Genomic DNA, 21,575 nt, shown 5'->3' with positions numbered 1-21,575 from the left:
ATACATACTATCAACATGACTTATTACTGTTGATATTAAACTTGATCAGCTGGCTGAGGCAGTGTTTAACAAGTTTCTACACCATAAAGTTATATCATCTCCCACCTTCCATATTGTACTTTTGGAAGGAGTCATTATGCATTGCCCACACATAGTCTATCTCCTTGACGGCATAGTATCTACAGAATTTATTTGAAGAAGTTTCCGGGTTTATTTATTCCTAGTTTCTTGAGTGTTCTTATCATGAAAGGGTGTTGGATTTTACCAAATGCCTTTTCTGTGTCTAGTGAGATGATCATGCATGTACATTTTTAAAAATTCTATTGATGTGGTGGTATATTACATTAATTGATTTTCTGATGTTAAACCAACCTTGCATACCTAGGACAAATCTCACTTGGTGATGGTGTATTTTTTAATTTTATTTTTTATTGTGATAAAATATATAATACAAAATTTACCATTTTAAAACCATTTTAGGTGTATAATACAGTATGTTCACAATGTTGTGTAACCATCACCACTATCTATTTCCAGAACTTTTTCAGCATCCCAAATAACAGCTCTATATCCATTAACTAATAACTCCTTATTCCCCTCTCCCCTCAGATACTGGTAACCTTTCTCCTACTTTTCTATGATATTTGCTTATTCTAGATATTTCATATAAGTGAAAACATATTAACACTTGTCCTATTGTGTCTGATTTGTATCTCAGCAAAATGTTTTCAAGGTTCATCCATGTTGTAGCATGTATAAGAATTCCATTCCTTCTTATGGCTGCATAATATTCCACTATATGTTATACCATATTTTGTTCATCCATTCATCCATTGATAGACACTTGGGTTGCTTCCCCTGTTTGGCTATTGTGAATAATGCTATTTTAAATATGGGTATACAAATATCTCTTCAAGACCCAGCTTTTAATCCTTTTGGGTACATTCATACATATGGTAATACTATTTTCAAATTTTAAGGAGCTGTCATACTATTTTCCATAGTGGCTGCATATTTGACACTCCCACCAACAGTGCATAGGAATTCCAATTTCTGGCTGGCTGCCAGGGGCTCACACTTGTAATCCCAGCACTTCAGGAGGCCAAGGCAAGAGGATTGCTTGAGGCCAGGAGTTGGAGACCAGCCTGGGCAAGACCTCATTTCTACAAAAAATAAAAAAAAGTTAGCCGGGCATGGTGGCCTGTGCCTGTAGTCCCAGCTACTTGGGAGGCCGAGGTGGCAGGATTGTTTAAGCCCACGGATTTGAAGCTGCAATGAGCTATGATCACGCTATTGCACTCCAGCCTGGAGTGCAGCAAAACCCTGTCTCAAGGAAAAAAATAAAACGATAAAAAAGAGCTGGAATTTCTTCATATTCTTCCCAATACTTGTTATTTTCTATGTTTTGATTATAACTATCTTGGTGGGTGTGAGATGGTATCTCATTGTGGTTTTGAGTGGCATTTCCCTAATGATTAATGATGTTGAGCATTTTCCCATGTGCTTGTGTTGGCTACTTGTATATCTTCTTTGGAAAAATATCTATTTAAGTCCTTTAACCATTTTTAATCAGGCTTTCTTTTTTGCTATTATGTTGTAGGAGTTCATTATATATTCTGTATATGAATCCCTCTTTAGATACATAATTGACAATTATTTTCTGTCATTGTGTATTTTTTAATACACAGAACTTCTCAATTTCTTAATAGTATCTTTTGATACACGTGTTTTATTTTTGTTTATTTACTTATTTTTTATTAATATTAAAAAGCCTGAATAGGGAAGGAAAAGGTTTTATTTTTGAAAAATTCCAATTTATCTATTTTTTTCTTTTACTGCCTGTGCTTTTGGTATCACGCTTAAGAAAGCATTGCCCAATCCAACGTCATCAAGATTTTCCTCTGCATTTTCTCCCAAGAGTTTAATAGTTTCATACTTAAATTTGGTTTAGAACTTCGACACATTTTGAGTTAATTTTTGCATATGGTGCAAGGTAAGGTTCCAAATTCATTCTTTTTGCATGTGAATATCCAGTTTTCCCTGCACTACTTATTGAAAAAACTGACCTTTACCCATCAATGGTGTTGGCAGCCTTGTCAAAAATCATTTGACCATGTATGGTGCAGATTTATTTCTGGGCTCTCTATCCTATTCCATTGATCTACACGTGTCTTTATGCCAGTACCACACTTTCTTGATTACTGTATCTTTGCATTTTGAAATCAGGATGCATAAGTTCTCCAACTTTGTTCTTCTCTTTCAAGATTATTTTGGCTATTTGAAGTCCCTAGAGTTCTATATAAATTTTAGGATGAGTTTTTCTATTTCTCCAAAAACACCATTGGAATTTTGACAGGACTTACACTGAATCTGTAGATTGCTTGTCATCTTAATAACATTAAGTCTGTCAATTCATGAACATATGATGTCTTTCCATTTATTTATGTTTCATTTCTTTCAGCAATGTTTTATAGTTTTCAGTGTACAAGTCTTTCATATCCTTGGTTAAATTTATTCCTAAGTATTTTGTTCTTTTTGATGTTACTGTAAGTAAATTGTTTTTTTAATTTCCTTTTCGGTTCATTCATTGTCAGTGTATAGAAATGCAACCAATTTTTGTGTGTTGATTTTATAACCTCTAACTTTGCTTAATTTATTTCTTAGCTCTAACAGTTTTTAAATGGAATCTTTAGGGTTAAAATAGTGGCCATTATGTATTAAAATGTCCTATCTTCAAATTTTATAACAATTAGTTGTTTCAGTTAAGATATGAACCCATTTTGTAGAAAAATTAATTCATCTTTAGATAATTTTATGAAAAAAAAGCCTTGGTTATTTGCTATTAAAATGTAGCATTTCCAAAATTGTTATTCCCAATGTATCTATTTTTTAAAATATTTCCAAAATATTAGAATTTTCAAAATAAAAAGAGAAAGTGATTATGAAATCAAAAAAACAAATATAGGAACAAAATTTAAAAATCAATTGCACTTTCTATTTTCACAAATATTTTTAGTGTTGTTGGTGACATCAAGATAGGCCTATAAATAAAATAAATTTTCTTTTTAAAAAAGCTATTGTAGGCTGGGCGCAGTGGCTCACGCCTGTAATCCTAGCACTCTTGGGAGGTAAGAACAGCTCTCTTTATCTCCAACATATGTAGGTAGTATCAACTTTCTCTACATTTTAGCAAACAAAATTCTGTTATATTTATTCAGAAAATGATTCATGGTAAATATATGGGACTTCAGACTCACACTCTGCAAATTAACAAGGATTACCTAAATGAACTGTAACTAGCACTCAAAAACCTACTTCCTTTGGTTTTATGAAATTTTCTGAGGATACTGATCTCTAATTTGAGAATAATGACATAAAACTTCCAAAGTATTACCTTCAGCATTACCAGATTAACTTTCATATTTAGGTACCTAGGAATATTTGCCCTACTCTAAAAAATGGTTCCCAAAAGCTGTGCTCTATGGTTTGTCACTCTTTTTATCTTTCATTTCAGTTAATGTAAACTAAGTAAAATTGCCTAAAGGAGCATCACCTTTCCTACTGAGTAAAGTGCAATGGTTTTATGTATATTTTCCTCAATGTTAAGAAGTCCTGATGACTTACCTCTTAGGTTTCCCTAGTGATCTGAATAGCTAGGATTATTAAAAATCTACCACAAGATGAGATAGATGTTACTGTACTATGACTGAGAAACATTGTGCTACTAAAATAAATCTCCTAACATACTGAAATAAAGGATTTGCCAAGTACCAAACAGAATTACACCTATTCAAATACGAAGGCAATGTTACTCAATTTTAATTCAACATCTTTCTCTCGGGCAGAAACTATAGACATTCATAGAAATTAAAACGTATTAAGTCACCCATCTTACCTGAGCACCCACTAGCTGCAGCAATGCTGAATTCACAGGGAGGAGCTCAATGTCTGTATTGATAGTGGTCTGGTCAAAAGGGCAAGCCTTGCGGTGGAGTTTATTCAGGCACATCTTGCAGACAGTATGGCCACAGCCCAAACTGATGGGCTTTCGAATTGTTTCGTCGAAAGTCTGAGTGCAAATTGGGCAGGAGAGGAAATCCGTCCATTGTGGAGCTTGTACGGGCATTGCTTCTGGAGTAACAATTCACTAACACATACACACACAAAAAACTAAAGCAAAGATTCCACTGGAATCAAAATCTTTGAAAAAAGTTTATCTTTTTTTTTTTAAATATCTTCTGTAGATACAGTCAGCACATAGTGTGAAATATAACCTGGAAAACAAAGGAAAAGGAAAAACTTGAGAATATCTTCCTTTTCAAGTAAACTGTTGAAAGGAACCACAAGTGCAGTCTCACCCACAAACTTTTACATAACATTTACATCATGGTAATCCATCTTTTTGCACTTTTCTAGAATTAGAGCCATAATAAAACACCTGATCCCATTCCTTCATTTTAGAGAGGGGAAGTAGTCCCCAGAAAGATGAAATAACTTGCATAAGGTGATACTTGAAATTAGCAATAAAGTTAGATCTAGGGATGACCTAAGTCTCTCAAGTTTATGTAAGTCCCTGATTTTGTTTAGTATTAAAAATTTAAATTTTTAAGGAGGTTAGTAATGTCTGTTTCTTGACCTGGTTATCAGTTACATGTGTTTGTTGATTTGTGAGAATTCATCAAGCTCTTCACTTATGTCCATTTTTATGTATGTTCCATACCAAAAGGTTTTTCTTTTGAATTGGCCCCAAATTAAAAATACCTTAAAATACTTTACCATCAAATTTGGTGGGGTTAATTAGATAAAAAGAAACTATGGATTTTTTTTTTTTTTTTTTTTTTGAGACAGAGTCTCGCTCTGTTGCCCAGGCTAGAGTGCTGTGGCATCAGCCCATCTCACAGCAACCTCAAACTCCTGGGCTCAAGTGATCCTACTGCCTCAGCCTTCCGAGTAGCTGGGACTACAGGCATGCGCCACCATGCCTGGCTAAGTTTTTCTATATATACCTTTAGCTATCCAAACCACTTCTTTCTATTTTTTTTAGTAGAGATGGGGTCTCGCTCTTGCTCAGGATGGTCTCGAACTCCCTCGAGCGATCCTCCCGCCTTGGTCTCCCAGAATGCTAGGATTACAGGTGTGAGCCACCGCGCCCGGTCTGGATTTGTTTTTAAGGTTTACTTTTTTTTTTATACAGAGTCTCGCTTTGTTGCCTGGGCTAGAGTGAGTGCCGTGGCGTCAGCCTAGCTCACAGCAACCTCAAACTCCCGGGCTCAAGCGATCCTACTGCCTCAGCCTCCCGAGTAGCTGGGACTACAGGCATGTGCCACCATGCCTGGCTAATTTTTTCTATATATTTTTAGCTGTCCATATAATTTCTTTCTATTTTTAGTAGAGACGGGGTCTCGCTGTTGCTCAGGCTGGTCTCGAACTCCTGAGCTCAAACAATCCGCCCGCCTTGGCCTCCCAGAATGCTAGGATTATAGGCGTGAGCCACCACACCCAGCCTAAGGTTTACTTTTAAGTTTTAGATATTAAGAATTTATATATTGGTAAATATCTTTTTTTTTGCTCTTATGATTATTTCTAAACATAAAGACAAAACACCTATTGATTTATTTCAAGCAAAGAATACATATATTTGGTTCACTTTCAATTCCTATATAACATTGCTCTTAGATTTGATACTAACCTTTTTAAATAGAGAAGTCATATGACGTATTTTTAGTACAGATGTATCATTAATTATGAAGATCTTACTTTACTGCTGATTTCACCACTAAAGTATCCAAAGAACCAAATATTATATATTTATAAGTAAACACATTTCAATGTGTCACACATAACTCAGAAAATCTTAAAATTAAGTGATCTTTACGAAATGACATATCTAGGGAAATTAAATTGTCCAAGGTCACACAGAAAGTAACATAAGTAGAAATAGAATTCAGATTTCTTCATTTCTTTTTTTTTTATTTCAGCATATTATGGGGGTACAAAAGTTTAAGTTACGTATTATTGCCCTTGCCCCACCCCCCAGCAGAGCTTCAAGCATGTCCACCCCCCGGACAGTGCGCATCGCACTCATTATGTATGTATACACCCACCCCGTCCCTGCCCCACATCTGCCCGATACCCAATTAATGTTATTCCTAAATGTGCTCTTAGGTGATGATCAGTGAAACCAATTTGATGGTGAGTACATGTAGTGCTTATTTTTCCATTCTTCGGATACTTCACTTAGTAGAATGGGTTCCAGCTCTATCCAGGAAAATACAAGAGGTGCCATATCACCATTATTTCTTATAGCATACATATACCACATTTTATTAATCCACTCATGTATTGATGGGCACTTGGGTTGTTTCCACATCTTTGCAATTGTGAATTGTGCTGCTATAAACATTCAAGTACAGCTGTCTTTTTTATAGAATGTCTTTTGTTCTTTTGGGTAGATGCCCAATAATGGGATTGCTGGATCAAATGGTAGGTGGTAGATATCTCTTTTAAGCTCCTCACGCAGCCTATACTTATTTGCTATAATGAGTTGTTAGAACAACATAATTAAAATATTTATTCTAAAAGATTTTTTAAATTCCCAAATTTAAGAATGATAGAACAATTACAATTTATCAGAACCTATATATAATCAAATTTCACGGTCTACTCTCTATTTTTGGTGGGAGATAAAAAACAAATCATAAAACTCATCACCTGTGTCTATCAGAAGTTTTCTTTAAACATAAAACTCGACCTGAAACTTCTAGCACATATCATAAACAACACTTACTACACTTATAACTAGTTTTGAAAAACTAGTGAGAATGGATGTCCAGAATATAAAGTACCATAGTATTACAAGCTTTTAAAGATTTGATTATGCTCAGTAGTCTGCTTACAAATATGGAAAAAAATGTGTTTAAGCAGCAATTTAATAGAAAAGTAAATTATCTATACATCTTATTCTTCAAATATTACATTTAATTCATGTTTTATTGAAATAATTCAACCTTGAATATAAGTCCATTATTGATGAAAGAACAGTTTCCATTAGGCATGCTAAAAATTTTACCCATTCATCCAACAAATATTTACAATCACTATTATGTGCCAGGCTCTGAATTATGGCAGAAACAGTAAAACAGCACAGTCATAGTATCTGCCTTCATGTAGTTAACAGTCCATTAAACCCCAACTTTCTCTGGGCTTTTGCAAAGTGTGCTAACAGATAATGAAAATGAACAAAGAAATTAAAATAAATAATGAAAAACATTTAATGGCTTAGAGAATTCTGTAAATAATTTCATGTTTAGGATCTAAGTATCTAAGTTAAAGTTATCTGCATGTGTGTTCAAATGGCTCTTGCAATAACAAAAAAAGAGTAAATTAAGAAATTGCCCACATTTTGACTTCTACAGTAAAGCACTATAAATACTTTTAATAAAATTCACCTACAGGCTGGGCGCGGTGGCTCACGCCTGTAATCCTAGCCCTCTGGGAGGCCGAGGTGGGTGGATCGCTAGAGGTCAGGAGTTCAAGACCAGCCTGAGCGAGACCCCGTCTCTACTAAAAATAGAAATAAATTATCTGGACAACTAAAAATATATATATAGAAAAAATTAGCCGGGCATGGTGGCGCATGCCTGTAGTCCCAGCTACTCGGGAGACTGAGGCAGTAGGTTCCCTTAAGCCCAGGAGTTTGAGGTTGCTGTGAGCTAGGCTGACGCCACGGCACTCATTCTAGCCTGGGCAACAAAGCGAGACTCTGTCTCAAAAAAAAAGAAAATAGAAAAAAAAATTCACCTACAAATAGATTATGAGTAGCTACAAGTAGGTTTATGTTAAGTTATTACTACTTAATATGTTGTGACTGTCACTTAGATGCCAAAAAAGAAAATTCGGTATGTAATCACTCTATTTAATTGTAGAGTCAAATGCTACAATTGTGCACAGGGTTGTAGCATGCTCCAAAATAAAGAACTAAAAAGGTGAACATTTAGAAGACAGAAGAGATTGCAGGCGCGGTGGCTCATGCCTGGCATTCTAGCACTCTGGGAGGCAGAGGCAGGAGAATCACTTAAGGTCAGGAGTTCGAGAAGACATAAGAGATATTAGCCAGAAAATGTTTGCTGAAGCTGATTAAGTTGATAAAGTATCATCCATATGAACTTTTCTATGGATTAGCATGGCAGTTTGTATTAATGCCTATGAGGAATCTGATCCTTTGCTAATCTTTGCAAAGGAGTAGCGTTAATGGTTCCTTCCTTTTTACTATTTTGGCCTTGTAAGAACTTAGAATTTGTTAATTAATCATAAAGTTAAGATAAAACACAGTACTTTTTGTTCCCTTAAACATTGTATTTAATATAAATTCCAAAGAGCATGTGTAAACATGTAAACATTTTACTATATGTCATTATAATTTTTACTATTTATGTAGCTGTGTACCACCTACCATGCTAAATACCTCACATAGAATAAAACTATAAAAAGGTGGGTACTACTGTTATCCCACTTTACAGATAAGAGAAATGGAGGTTTAGGCCAGGCGCAGTGGCTCACTCCTGTGATCCAAGCACTCTGGGAGGTCAAACTGAGAGTATTGCTTGAGGCCAGGAGTTTGAGACCAGCCTAGGCAATATAGAGACCTGGTCTCTACAAAAAATAAAAAAAATTGGCCAGGCATGGTAGCACGCACCTGGAGTCCCAGCTACTTGGGAGATTTGGGCGGGTGGGAGGATCACTTGAGCCCAGGAGTTCAAGACTGCAGTGAGCTATGATCACACCACTGCACTCCAGCCTGGGTGACAGAGTAAAACTCTGTCTCAAAAAAACAAAAAAACCCCAAAACCCAAGAGAAGTAAAACAGTTTCACTCAACAAAGTCAAGTTTCCTGACTCGTAGTTTTAGTATCCCTTGCACCCTCACTGGATTACGTTGCACACAAACTTGAACCACTGAAAGATTTGGAAAGTATCCTTGTCATATTAAAACTATAATTAGCAATGTTTGGCCTGGATGAAGGCATCCATTAACCTTGGAAATATTTAATATTATGCAAAACTGCCTATATACACACGCTCATTCTTCTGGGAAGAAGATTCATGACTCTTGACAGACTCTCAAAGGTTTTGAGAGTGTGGGGATGGAGGGAGGGTGATAAGAATCACTGACCCAGACATACTGAAATAGAATAACTTTTGACAATATAAGAATATTTTTAAAGTAGAAACAATTCATATGAACAGGTATTTCCTCTGTATTTATACCACAATGAACAGACTCTTATAAAAATTTTTCAGGTAATATTTGTGTGGGTCAAAAAAGTCTTTGACTACGGTGAAATATCTCCTTCCTACCTCTAGTTCTCATTATTACCCCACCTCCACTTTCCTTTTAGTTTCTTTATGCATATAGGGTGATATCCAAATACATATTAACTATAAAGAAAGTATTTTAAATGCTGTTATTCACAACTCTTCTCTTTCTTCATTAATCCAGTTTGAGACCAGCCCAAGCAAGAGCCAGACTCCATCTCTACTAAAAATAGAAAACTTAGCCAGGGCTGGCGGCACATGCCTATACTCCCAGGTACTTGGGAGGCTGAGGCAGGAGGATTGCTTGAGCCCAGGAGTTTGAGGTTGCTATGACACCACTGCACTCTAGTGCAGGTAACAGAGCAAGATCCTGTCTCAAAAAAAAACACATAAGCACACACACAAAAAAAAACCTTAAGATGATTTCTAAGATAAATTACTCTAAAACTATTCAAAACATTTGTCTTTATGAAATTGACTTTCTTTTACACATTTGGATAACCAAATCATCAAAACTTATTAGTTCTTTTCAAAATTTAAAAACTTCTTAAAATAAATTCTCTGTAATTGGTCTCTTTCAAAGGACAAGCATCACTTTATTAATTTTATTTATCATTTCCATCTCTATTAATTTAGTAAAATGAGGTATGTAGCTGCTAACCTCTTAAATTTTCTAGTAAAACAGTTCTTAGACACACCTATAACATACCTGTGTGGTTTAGATACATGTTGTGGTTGAAGATGATATAAACAACTGTCTTTGAGAAGATTGGAGAACATTTGGAAAATTGAGTTTGGAGAAAGATATTTAAAGAATGAGGAAATGGAAATTATTCTTGGAACTAGTATCTACAATTAACCAATACTTAGAGTCTGTAAAAATAAAATCTTTGCTTTGTGATTCTGTAATTCCTAAAATAGAATCATCTAAGAGTGACTTACTGTTATTATTTTTTTTTTTTTCCCAGAGTCGGGAGTCTTGCTTCGTCTCCCGAGGCTGGAGGCCTGATCATAGCTCACTGCAGTCTCAAACTCCTGGGCTCAAGTGATCCTCCTGCCTTGGCCTCCTGAGTAGCTAGGACTACAGGTATATGCCACCATGCCCAGCTAATTTTTTTTTGTAGAGACAGGGTCTCGCTACGCTGCCCAGGTTGGTCTTGAACACTTGTCCTCAATTCTCCCATCTTGGCCTTCCAAATAAAATTGATTATAATCTAACTCAACACACTTTTAAGTCGTCATACATGCAACAGTCCTTCATGCTTATGTGCCAAAGCAGCATTATTAACTCTTAATATTGATAAAGATTCACATGTTCCCAAGTTAGATGTTGTCAGTCCTTACTGGTTATAATCTAAAGACTGAATTTTCCTTACCATCATCATCTTAGTCATCTTTAGCAAGTTATACCTATTTTTACCCACCTACCTACAACTATCTTTATATTACTCCCCAAATCTTTTTGCCCTCTGCCCCAAAACTGTGCGAGGAGGGGAACAGATTTGACTACCAGTCACTTATAGACTATTTCATTTAATCCTCCAACAACCTTTTGAGATGGAAATTACTACCTCTACTTTACTGATGAAGCAAGGAAAGAAAACTAAAAACAGTTACTCAATTAAATTAGTGATATATCATGATTTGAACCTGTATCTGTTCAACTCCAAAGCCTGTACTTTTTCCACTATAATACAATGCCTTCCAACTTACAGCACTTGTAACTTTTTATAATACTTATGATTTTATTAGTCAGCCATAATTAAAGATCTAAATTAAATGATGTCTGTTTTAGGTTTATTCTGAACATGAATGATTTTAAATAGAAATCCTGGAACTGTTTAGGCCTACTTATTTATTTTTTTTTTATTTTTATTTTTTTTGAGACAGAGTCTCACTCTCTTGTCTGGGCTAGAGTGTCATGGCGTCAGCCTAGCTCACAGCAACCTCAAACTCCTGGGCTCAAGTGATCCTCCTGCCTCAGCCTCCAGAGTAGCTGGGACTACAGGCATGCGCCACCATGCCCGGCTAATTTTTTCTATATTTTTAGTTGTCCAGATAATTTCTTTCTATTTTTTTTAGTAGAGACGGGGTCTCACTCTTGCTCAGGCTGGTCTCGAACTCCTGAGCACAAGTAATCCTCCCGCCTCAGCCTCCTAGAGTGCTAGGATTAAAGGCGTGAGCCACCGTGCCTGGCCGGCCTACTTGTTTAAAAAAAAAAAAAAAATTCAGGTTGTAGCAACTACTGCATTTCTTTTGAAGAGAACCACAAGAATAACTTTGTTTTTTCTGAATATTTTATCAGAACATTGCACTGAGAAACAAGCAGGGACTAAAACAGAAAATGAATCTTATATTTCCATATATATATATATATATATATATATATTTTTTTTTTTAAGATACTTTAATGATATTTTAAGATGAAGTATAACATATATACAGAAAAGTACACACAGATCAAGACTGTTCAGTTCAATGAATTATCATAGTGAGCATACCTGTATATCCGGGACACATAACCTTTTCAGCACTCCTGAAGGCCCTCTCACCATCCCTCCCAATCATTACTCCTTATTCTTCCCAAAAGGTCACTATATCCTAACTTCTAACACTACAGATTAGTTTTGCCTGTTTTTAAACTCTATGTAATAGAATCATCAGTATGTATTCTTTTGTACCTGGATTCTTTCACACAATGTTATGTTTGTTAGGATTTTTCCTGCATTAAATATTTTTAGATTGTTACAAAGCACGCTAGTTAAAATGACCAGTTAGGAAGCTACCCTTTATGAACTCATTTTTGGAGCACTGATGACAGACAGACTTTGCATGCAGTAGATTTCTGGTGATGAACTGGAAGGAATAAAAATGGGTATCGATACAAAACTAGAGAACAAAGAGTTCCCTCTTTACTCAAGAAAACAAAGCAGCGTATGTGTCACACTAATAGTCTCCTATTACTTGCTTCTATTTCTTTTTCCCAGGGAGCTTGTGCTTAAGACTCCTTGTGGCACTTGGTGGCTGCCACAGGCTTTGACTGATTCTACAACTGGGCAACAAAAACAAAACATGCAGATATATTGAGAATAGATAAGCTGCATATGCAACATACTTCTTTTGAAATGGCTGGGTGATAAACTGAGTGTATACTTTGACCTAGGGATTTTTTTCTGCATTGATGTTAAAAATCTAATTATAACAAAATAACAATAATATCCGTATTATCAAAACTTATCATCCCCATGATCTTTTGGCCAGGACTTAAGGACATTTTCATTACTTTCTGTTTATTTTTATGGACTAAGCCTTATAGAATTCAGATTATTTCTAGAAAATAATGACTTTTAATTGCAAATACTTGGAAAATAGTGCTACAAAAAAAAAAGCACTGATTAATTTTCCATTTTAGAATTATTTCTAGACTATCAATGCAGGCAAAATTTCATTGTGAAGAGTTTAAAAGAATGAATAAATTGAACAGACTGCAACATGGACTTCAAACAGAAGCCTACAGCTACGATGTATCTTATTTCTACTGTATTATTAATACTTATTCTATTTTTATATTAAGTCATTTGGAACAGGAATATAAATCGTAAAAGAAGATATTTTGCTGATTCCCAAGTAGTTGCTACTGTTAGAGAATCTACTGATTTGTTGCTACTATATCAGAATGAATTCAATTACTGGAGTCCAGCTTTAATATGTGTGTGTGTGTGTGTGTGTGTGTGTGTGTGTGTGTGTGTGTGTGTGTGTGTGTGTGTGTGTATGTACACACACACACATCTCAGAATTAAATATAAGACACTTCCTCTAAAATATGTAATGATGATCTTTAGGGATTAAATTCAAAATCAGGTTTGTGTAGTGTGTGTGTCACAGGGAAGACGGAATAAAAGTTTGAGATAAATCTAATTGCTGTGGAATGCACAATAAATACATAAATCTAATATTACACTTAATTCTTTGGCAAAAATAGGGACCCCAGTTTTCTTATCCTAAAAAATTATTAACAGTTTGTTCCCCTCTTCTCCTAACCCTGAACATTCTCCCCATTTCTCTAATTTTAAAGTTGAAGAAACTGAAACACAAATGTTAGATAATACGCTGGTCACATGGTAACTAAACTTATCTTCATTTTTGAACTGTTAATTCCTTCTGTAATCTTTCTTTGATGATACCACTAGCCAACATAACAATGCATACATATATCTGGTAATCATCCCAGATTCCATCCTCTTCTAGTGCCATTAAAAAAAATTATCACTTGCATCTATATCTTCCTTTCCATCTCTACTTTCTTGATTGAGGCCTTATTCATTCATTCAAAAACTTACTGAGCATCTACTATATGCTAGACAATCTCCTGAGCATATATATACCCCCACCCTCAGTGAAATAAAGTCCCTGCCCTAACAGACAATAGAGTTTCACATGGATCACACAGCAAACTTCTAACTGATCTCTGCCTCTAGCTTTGTTCTTGCCTTCCTTCACCCTCCTCACAGCTGCCAGTCATTGGCCTACATTCAATTCTTCTATGACAAACAACTCCATTTTAAAAAAGGATAATAAACAGGTATTTCACAAAAGATATCCAAATGGCCAATAAGCATATGATATGCTCATTGAGGAATTATTACTCATGAGGGAAGACACTTAAAGTTTTATCTTAAAACTCTGAGTATAATGAACTAATTAATGCATGCCAATCATTAGGGGAATAGATACTACTACTTCAACATTAAACAATGCTTTTGTAAGAATATTATCTGTACCAGGCTTTGTGACATTTCAAGTTACTGTTATACACATTTAAAGAGATTTAAGCATATTATTTTCTATTCTAAGGATTTTCTTATTTCAAAAACCATCAAATTTTATTTTACAGTGGTAGAAAGAATAAATTGGAAGCGTCTTTTGTGTCCTTATGAGGAGTTTTGCATCAACTGCAGACCTAAGTAATGAAATAATATTTCTGAGAAAACTGACTCAGATAATGAGAACTCATAACTCAATTTAAAAAAAAATGCTATATGGAGAGCCTTAGCCTTACCTTTATTTTTTAAAGTTTTTAATAAAGTTAATGAGTGGCTAGATTCAAGCAAAGAGTGACAGTTTTAATCAAAACAGTACAAAAACTGCCATCAATGGGGTAATTAATGCAAAAAGTGACATATAAAATATGGGTTTTAAAAGTAGTAATTATAGGGAAAGCATTACAAAATGAAGCCTAAAATCCAGAGCTTTTTTAAAAAAGTACAGTACTTAAAAATGGAAGACTACCACTCTTTTTATTTATTTATTTATTTATTTATTTTTTGTTTCAGCATATTATGGGGGTACAAAAGTTCAGGTTATATATATTGCCCATGCCCCCCCATCCCCCCAAGTCTGAGCTTCAAGCATGTCCATTCCCCAGACAGTGCGCATCACACTCATCAGGTAGGTATACACCCATCCCCTCCTCGCCACCCCCCACCTCTGTCCGATACCCAGTTGGTGTTATTCCCAAATGTGCACTTAGGTGATGATCAGGGAAACCAATTTGCTGGTGAGTACATGTGGTGCTTGTTTTTCCATTCTTGGGATACTTCACTTAATAGAATGGGTTCCAACTCTCTCCAGGAGAACAAAAGAGATGCCATATCACCGTTATTTCTTATAGCTGAGTAATACTCCATGAAGACTACTGCTCTTAAATAGAATGCCTCCACATAAATGGACTTTTGAGCAAGTGTAACCAGTATGCAGAGAAGGTTAAATCAAGACCATACATAGTATGGCTACTTTTAGCCAAAGATTAAGCACAGAGGTACAGCTTACCTCAATTAGAAAAGCAAAACAAACTGCTACAACGCCCTCCATTTTTCAAGCTGCAGGAACTTTAACAAGATGAGTTTAGGAAGATACAAATTCTTGTGGTAACTGATTTGGGTTTTACAGATCAAAGTGTAGTTTGAATAGAATCCAAAGGTAAATAGGTGCCAACAGAAAATTTTAGATGCCAATAATGTTCAGTTAAATTCTATTTACCTTTATCAACCAATTAGTATTAGCACTGGACATTAATTTTTGTTATCAAAAATGGGCGATACACGGAGGAAAAAATACTCTTTCATCATAACTCAATTATAGAGAGAAATCAGGTAAATAAATTGGATACATTTTCTCATTTTAGATTCTCACTGGGCAAAGAATAAGAATAATGAATAATATATTTATTAAACCTGTAGCTACAGCTTCTATAGATTTGATTTATAAATATTTTAAATTATATAGTATATAATCAAGCAGTCTCCAATCACCTCTTCAAAAGTGATTGTAACTTACAAAAAAGCCCCAGCTAGTGGTGACCCCAATAGAGAACCAGAATAAAGAGGAGATCTCAATTCTAATCCTAACTGCCATTTATTGGCTCTGAGATCTACACACCTTAGCTAAATGCTAAATATTCAAAAGTTTTAAAGAAAAGTAAAATTGAAAAAAGATGACTCTAGACATCAGGAACAAAGGAGAATAAAAATGATGCCTTAATGGAAAACCTAGGAAACCATACTATAATGGACAACATTTGGAAAGGCAGGTTCTTTGAGGGGAGTAAAGGATTTTAAATTATGCAGTTTAGGGTTGCTGACAGCACAAGCAATAAAACTGGATAAAGCAATGAAAATGTAGGTTTGAGGATAAATTGAGACCATGTAGATAGGAAAGTTCTCTGTAAGAGTGAATATATGATAATAAATGGAGGACTGAACTTTGGGGGAATAATTTATGTAAGTGCTTTCCACTAGCCATGTGTGGGTATTAAGCCCTTGAAATGTGCTGGTGAAACCAAGGAACATTTAAATTTATCTGTACGATGGAGTATTGTTCAATGGTTAAAAAAAAAAAAAAGTATCAAGCTATGGAAAGACACGAAGGAACCTAAACACATATTGCTAAGTGAAAGGAGCCGGTCTGAAAGGGCTGCATACTGTATAATTCCAGCCACATGACATTCTGGAAAAGGCAAAAACTATGGAGAATGTAAAAAGATCAGTGGTAGCCAGGGGTTTAGAGGGAGGGGGAAGGGCATAAATGGAACACAGGATATTTTCAGGGCAGTGAAACCATTCTGCACAATTCCATAATAGTGGATATGTAACATTTACATTTGACAAAACCCATAGAACTATAAAACACAGAGTGAACCCTAATGTAAACTATGGACTTTAGTTTATTTATAAACTGTTAAAAGAGAAACTTTAGACAGATTAAATTCAACATAGTTTTTAATTAAACAAGAAGGATTTGCAAATTGCGAAGCCCCCAAGCCCACCCTCACTAGAATAGGTTCAAAGCAACTCTGGCACTGCTGTATGGTCAGAAAAAGGAAAGTGATGGGCAGAAAATGGAAGTGAGGTACAGAAACAGCTGGAATGGTTATCCGAACACAGTTTGAATAACTGGGTGCCTGTGATGGGCTGAAACATATTCTTAGACCAAGACTAGGTATAAGCATAAGTTATAGACTGTTTATACATAGTAAACTATAACTTAACTAGATGTTACTATAAGAACAGGTTATAGTCTGTTTACACATCTAGTTAGGTTATAGTTTACTATGCACTTAGAAACATTTAGGCCGAACTTAAAATACGTAAGGAGGCAGCTTTAGGTTAAACTTAACACAATATTGGTTCATCAATCATAAAAAATGCACCACACCAATGCAAGATGTTAACAGAGGAAACTGTGGGGGAGAGTGTAGATGGGAACTCTGTACTTTTGTGCAATTTTTCTATAAATCCAAAACTGCTCTAAAAAAGTAAAGTCTATTTAAAAACTTAAATTTAAATAGCCACATGTAGTTAGTGGCTGGTATTGAACAGTACAGGCCCATATAAACAAAAGATTGATGCAGGAAGAAAATGAGAATAGTAATATTAAGAATCACTTCATTTCTGACCACCACTCCCAAAAGTGTACACACAGTTAATCCTAAACTGTACAAAGTTTTACATGTAGCTTGTATATTAACATTTTACAGCAGAACTTTTTCAAATATTCTAGAAATTATTTTTGTTAAACAAAATTTAAGGACAAAAATAACATTTATTAAAGATATCAGGTACTACATTAAATATACATATCATTTAAATTTCCAAACTTTTAGAGAAAGGCATTACCATTTGTTTTTAGAGATGAGGAATTATAAAGTTTAAGTCATAAAAGAAAGAACCTAGATATACTGACTCCAAAGTCCATGTTCTAATATACTCTGCTCTCCTTTATATATTTTTATGATTCTCAAAATTACAAACATAACCTAACTTTCCCACAATGAATTTCTCATCAGGAACAATAGGTTATATATAGCACAATAATATAGTTAATGATACAGTCAGAGTCTAATGAGGTGTTGTACAGGTGACTGTAATTGTTACCCCTATTTTAAATGGCCTCAGGCTAATGTGATTTTTTTTTCTGCTATCCCCCTTGCTGTCTACCCTACCTATATGACTCTACTGCCATCTTTTTTCCCTTTTCTTTTAACTAATCTCATGATAGATTATCTATTCCCATATCTAATTTGCACCTCCTAATCTGCTGTGGGATAGAAAATAGGTAATCAAACTTCTTAGATTTAATTATGTACAAAGCAAGAGAGCTTCTAAACCAATGCCTCAATGCAGATGATTTAGTTCATTAATTTTGTGACTTTTTTTTCTTTTTTTTAAGAGACAGGGTTTCAATCTGTTGCCCAGGCTGAGCTCAAGCAATCCTCTCCTACCTCAGCCTCCCAAGAAGCTGGGATTACAGACAGATGCCACCATGCCCAGCTAGTTTTTTCATTTCTATTTTTTATAGAGATTGGGATGGGGCGGTGGAGGGGACTGTCTCTCTCATTGCCCAGGCTGGTCTCGCACTCCTGGCCTTTTAAGTAATCCTCCCGCCTCGGCCTCCCAAAGTGCTGAGATTACAGGTGTGAGCCACCATGCCCAGCCAATTTTGTGATAATTAAAGGCCTTTTTGCCTACTTCTTTAATCTAAAGTAGGACATGCATAGATGAAATATTATTCTATAATAAAGCTAAGAATTTTATGGTTCTGTTTCATTTACAAGTTTTCCACTGAACCATAGTTTCATACATTATCTCCAAACATCATCTCATTTAAAGATGCTATTTTTATTATTTAAATTATTTAGTACATTAACTTTCCACTAACGGTTACTATCAATAATTAATAATTTCTGTGTTAAAAAACACAGAAATGTAATTATTAGGTTATTAAGTATGAAACGTCTTATTTCCTTAAGTACTAAGTTTGACAGCTGATATCTCTGACATTTCACTTTGACACTTCTTGTATTATTTTTATTGTGAAGGTGCAACCTCATTCTTTCAAATGCATGGTCTGGCCTGTGATTATCTTTCAAATTTTTTTTTTAGCGAAATTTTTGTGAAACCATGGATAAGTCAAAAATTCATGTTATTTTCAAATATGAGTTCCGTCGTGGAACCAAAGCTGTACAGACATCTCGAAATATCAATGAAGCGTTTGGGAAGGATGTGGTGAATGAACGCACAGTACATCAGTGCTCTGAGAAGTTCCATTCTGATTTTAATCTTGAAAATGAGCTATGTGGGTGACCTGAGACCAAGGTGGATAATGATGAGATGAAAGCTGCAGTGGAAGTCAATCCATTTCGATCTACATGTGAATTAGCAGCGAGGTCTGAGGTTACTATTCCAACAACATTGGATCTATTTGAAATCGGCAAATTGGCAAGGTAAAGAAGCTAGATAGATGGGTACTGCATGAATTAAATAAGCATCAGAAGAGAAATCCTCTCTAAGGTCCAAGGTGCCTTTCTTTGTTGTCACGACATAAAGGCGAACAATTTCTACACCATATTATTATGTATGATGAAAAATGGATTGGCAATCACAAGCATTCGGCACAATGGTTGGATAAAGACAAAGTGCGGTATCTCCAGTGAGAATGGCCTTTATCAAAAAGTCCCAAAACAATAAATGTTGGCATGGTTGTGGAGAGATAGGAACACTCATACACTGCTGGTGGGACTGCAAACTAGTGCAACCTCTGTGGAAAGCAATATGGAGATACCTTAAACAGATACAAGTAGACATACCATTTGATCCAGCAATCCCATTATTGGGCATCTACCCAAAAGAACAAAAGACATTCTATAAAAAAGACATCTGCACTCGAACGTTCATAGCAGCACAATTCACAATTGCAAAGATGTGGAAACAACCCAAGTGCCCATCAATACATGAGTGGATTAATAAAATGTGGTATATGTATGCCATGGAGTACTACTCACCTATAAGAAATAATGGTGATATGGCACCTCTTGTATTTTCCTAGATAGGGCTGGAACCCATTCTACTAAGCGAAGTATCCCAAGAATGGAAAAATAAGCACCACATGTACTCACCATCCAATTGGTTTCACTGATCATCACCTAAGAGCACATTTAGGAATAACATTAATTGGGTGTTGGGCAGATGTGGGGCAGGGATGGGGTGGGTGTATACATACATAATGAGTGCGATGCATACCATCTGGCGGATGGACACGCTTGAAGCTCTGATTGGGGCAGGGGCAGGGGGGGCAAGGGCAATAGACATAACCTAAAGTTTTGTACCCCCAAAATATGCTGGAGAAAAAAAAAAAGACAAAGTGCTGAAACATAGTCCAAAACCAACTATTCATTCAAAAAAACTAATGGTGTCTGTTTGGTGGTCCAGCACTGGTATTATCCACTACAATTTCATGAAACCTGGTCAATAAATTACAGCAGAAGTCTACTGCAACCAATTGGACAAAATGATGAGGATGTTTGCAATTAAACAGCGAGACTGGTCAACAGAGACAGGCCAATTCTCTTGTGAGACAATGCTTGACCACATGTCACACAAATAATGCTGCTCAAACTAGAGGCTGGACTTGGAAACTGTCATCCACTGTATTCACCAGACCTTGCACCAGCTGACTACCTCTTCTTCTAGGCTTTGGACCACTTCCTTGCAAAGAAAAATATTCAGTCCTCAACAAGCTTTGGAAAACGCCTTTCGTGATTTCATCTCCACTTGCTCTTCAGGCTTCTTCGCTGCTGGCATAAACAAGCTACCATTAAGATGGCAAAATTGTGTCGATAGTTTAGGTGCATACTTTAAGTGTACTGCTTCGTGTTCGCAATATAATAAACTAAACTTTTGATTCGAAGTCGGACATTTCATATTTAATGACCTAATATTTATAAAAAGTTGATATTTTCCTGGAAAAAGTCATTATTTAAGAAAAGCAGAAACTTGACTGCACTGAGTTCTAAATATTCTTATACAGTTCTTTCTCTTAACACTTTTTAAGTTGTTCTTATAACTAAATTATAATTATGTGTATTAATTAAATATTGTCCCTAAAAAGGGAGATTAGTATCAAAATTTATATTATTTTTCCCTACTTAGATCTCCTGTAACCCCATTACAAATCTTAACTAAACCATGAAATGTCCTCACTTCTCATCATAAATTTTAAGACTTCAATTTAATTAGGTGAAGTACCATTTTGAATTTTAAATATGAGTATTTCCAAAGCCCAAAATTGAAACTTCACTTCTAAATTTATAAAAGTCCAACTTTATTACACTTTATTCCAGAAGGGAACAAAAAGCTAATTTTTTCTCCCTCAGTCAACCAATTAAAACAATCCATAAAAGCTATAAACCAATTACCTCTATAACAGTGTCCATGTTTTTGGCGGGGATTAGGTAGAAGGTCAAGATCAAGGTTTCTAACATTTATTCAACAAGAGATTAAAGGCAGAGTGTTAGGCAAATCATAACTCTAAATATTTGCAAAGATTAGCTGAATAGTCATAAAGTTAGATTCATAGAGATTAAAGAGTTTCAATCTAATTTTAAAAATCATTTCCCAATATAACCTCAAATAAGTCCTTTGTTAATATTCCAGGTTTCTTCTCTACATTAAGAAAAACTAAAAGGCAAACAATTCTAGATAAGAGACCAAATCAGTATTAATTGTTCATATTTGTATGTAATATTAAAATTTAGTTAGTTCTCACAACCCAAGATATAGAAATAGAAATGAGTCTTAGAGTTTGACTAAAACTCCTTTGGAGTCATCGACACTAAACTGTAAACTGCTGTGACAACTTTTCTTCCGTAAAGTGTCCCTGGCAGCATGCTTACTGTACTTAGAGAAGCATGCAAAGAATAAGGTG

General features: G+C 35.2%; 1 protein-coding gene across 3 annotated transcripts in view; it reads right to left on the bottom strand.

The window, feature by feature from the left end:
* Positions 1 to 21,575, bottom strand: part of RC3H1 (ring finger and CCCH-type domains 1) — a 76,109-nt gene that overhangs the window by 49,748 nt on the left and 4,786 nt on the right. For 2 of the 3 annotated variants that reach the window (XM_045547323.1, XM_045547325.1), the window contains exon 2: positions 3,896 to 4,274. In XM_045547323.1, coding sequence (XP_045403279.1) covers positions 3,896 to 4,126 — 231 coding nt within the window. In that variant the 5' untranslated portion in view covers positions 4,127 to 4,274. Of the gene's footprint in view, positions 1 to 3,895; positions 4,512 to 21,575 lie in introns of those variants that run through there. The other variant, XM_045547324.1, reaches the window with a different exon arrangement.

This window comes from Lemur catta, chromosome 3 (genome assembly GCF_020740605.2).
Source record: "Lemur catta isolate mLemCat1 chromosome 3, mLemCat1.pri, whole genome shotgun sequence".
NCBI classification, from domain to species: Eukaryota; Metazoa; Chordata; class Mammalia; order Primates; family Lemuridae; genus Lemur; species Lemur catta.
The sequence above is the reverse complement of the archived record's forward strand: the minus strand, read 5'-3'. Positions and strand labels throughout refer to the sequence as shown.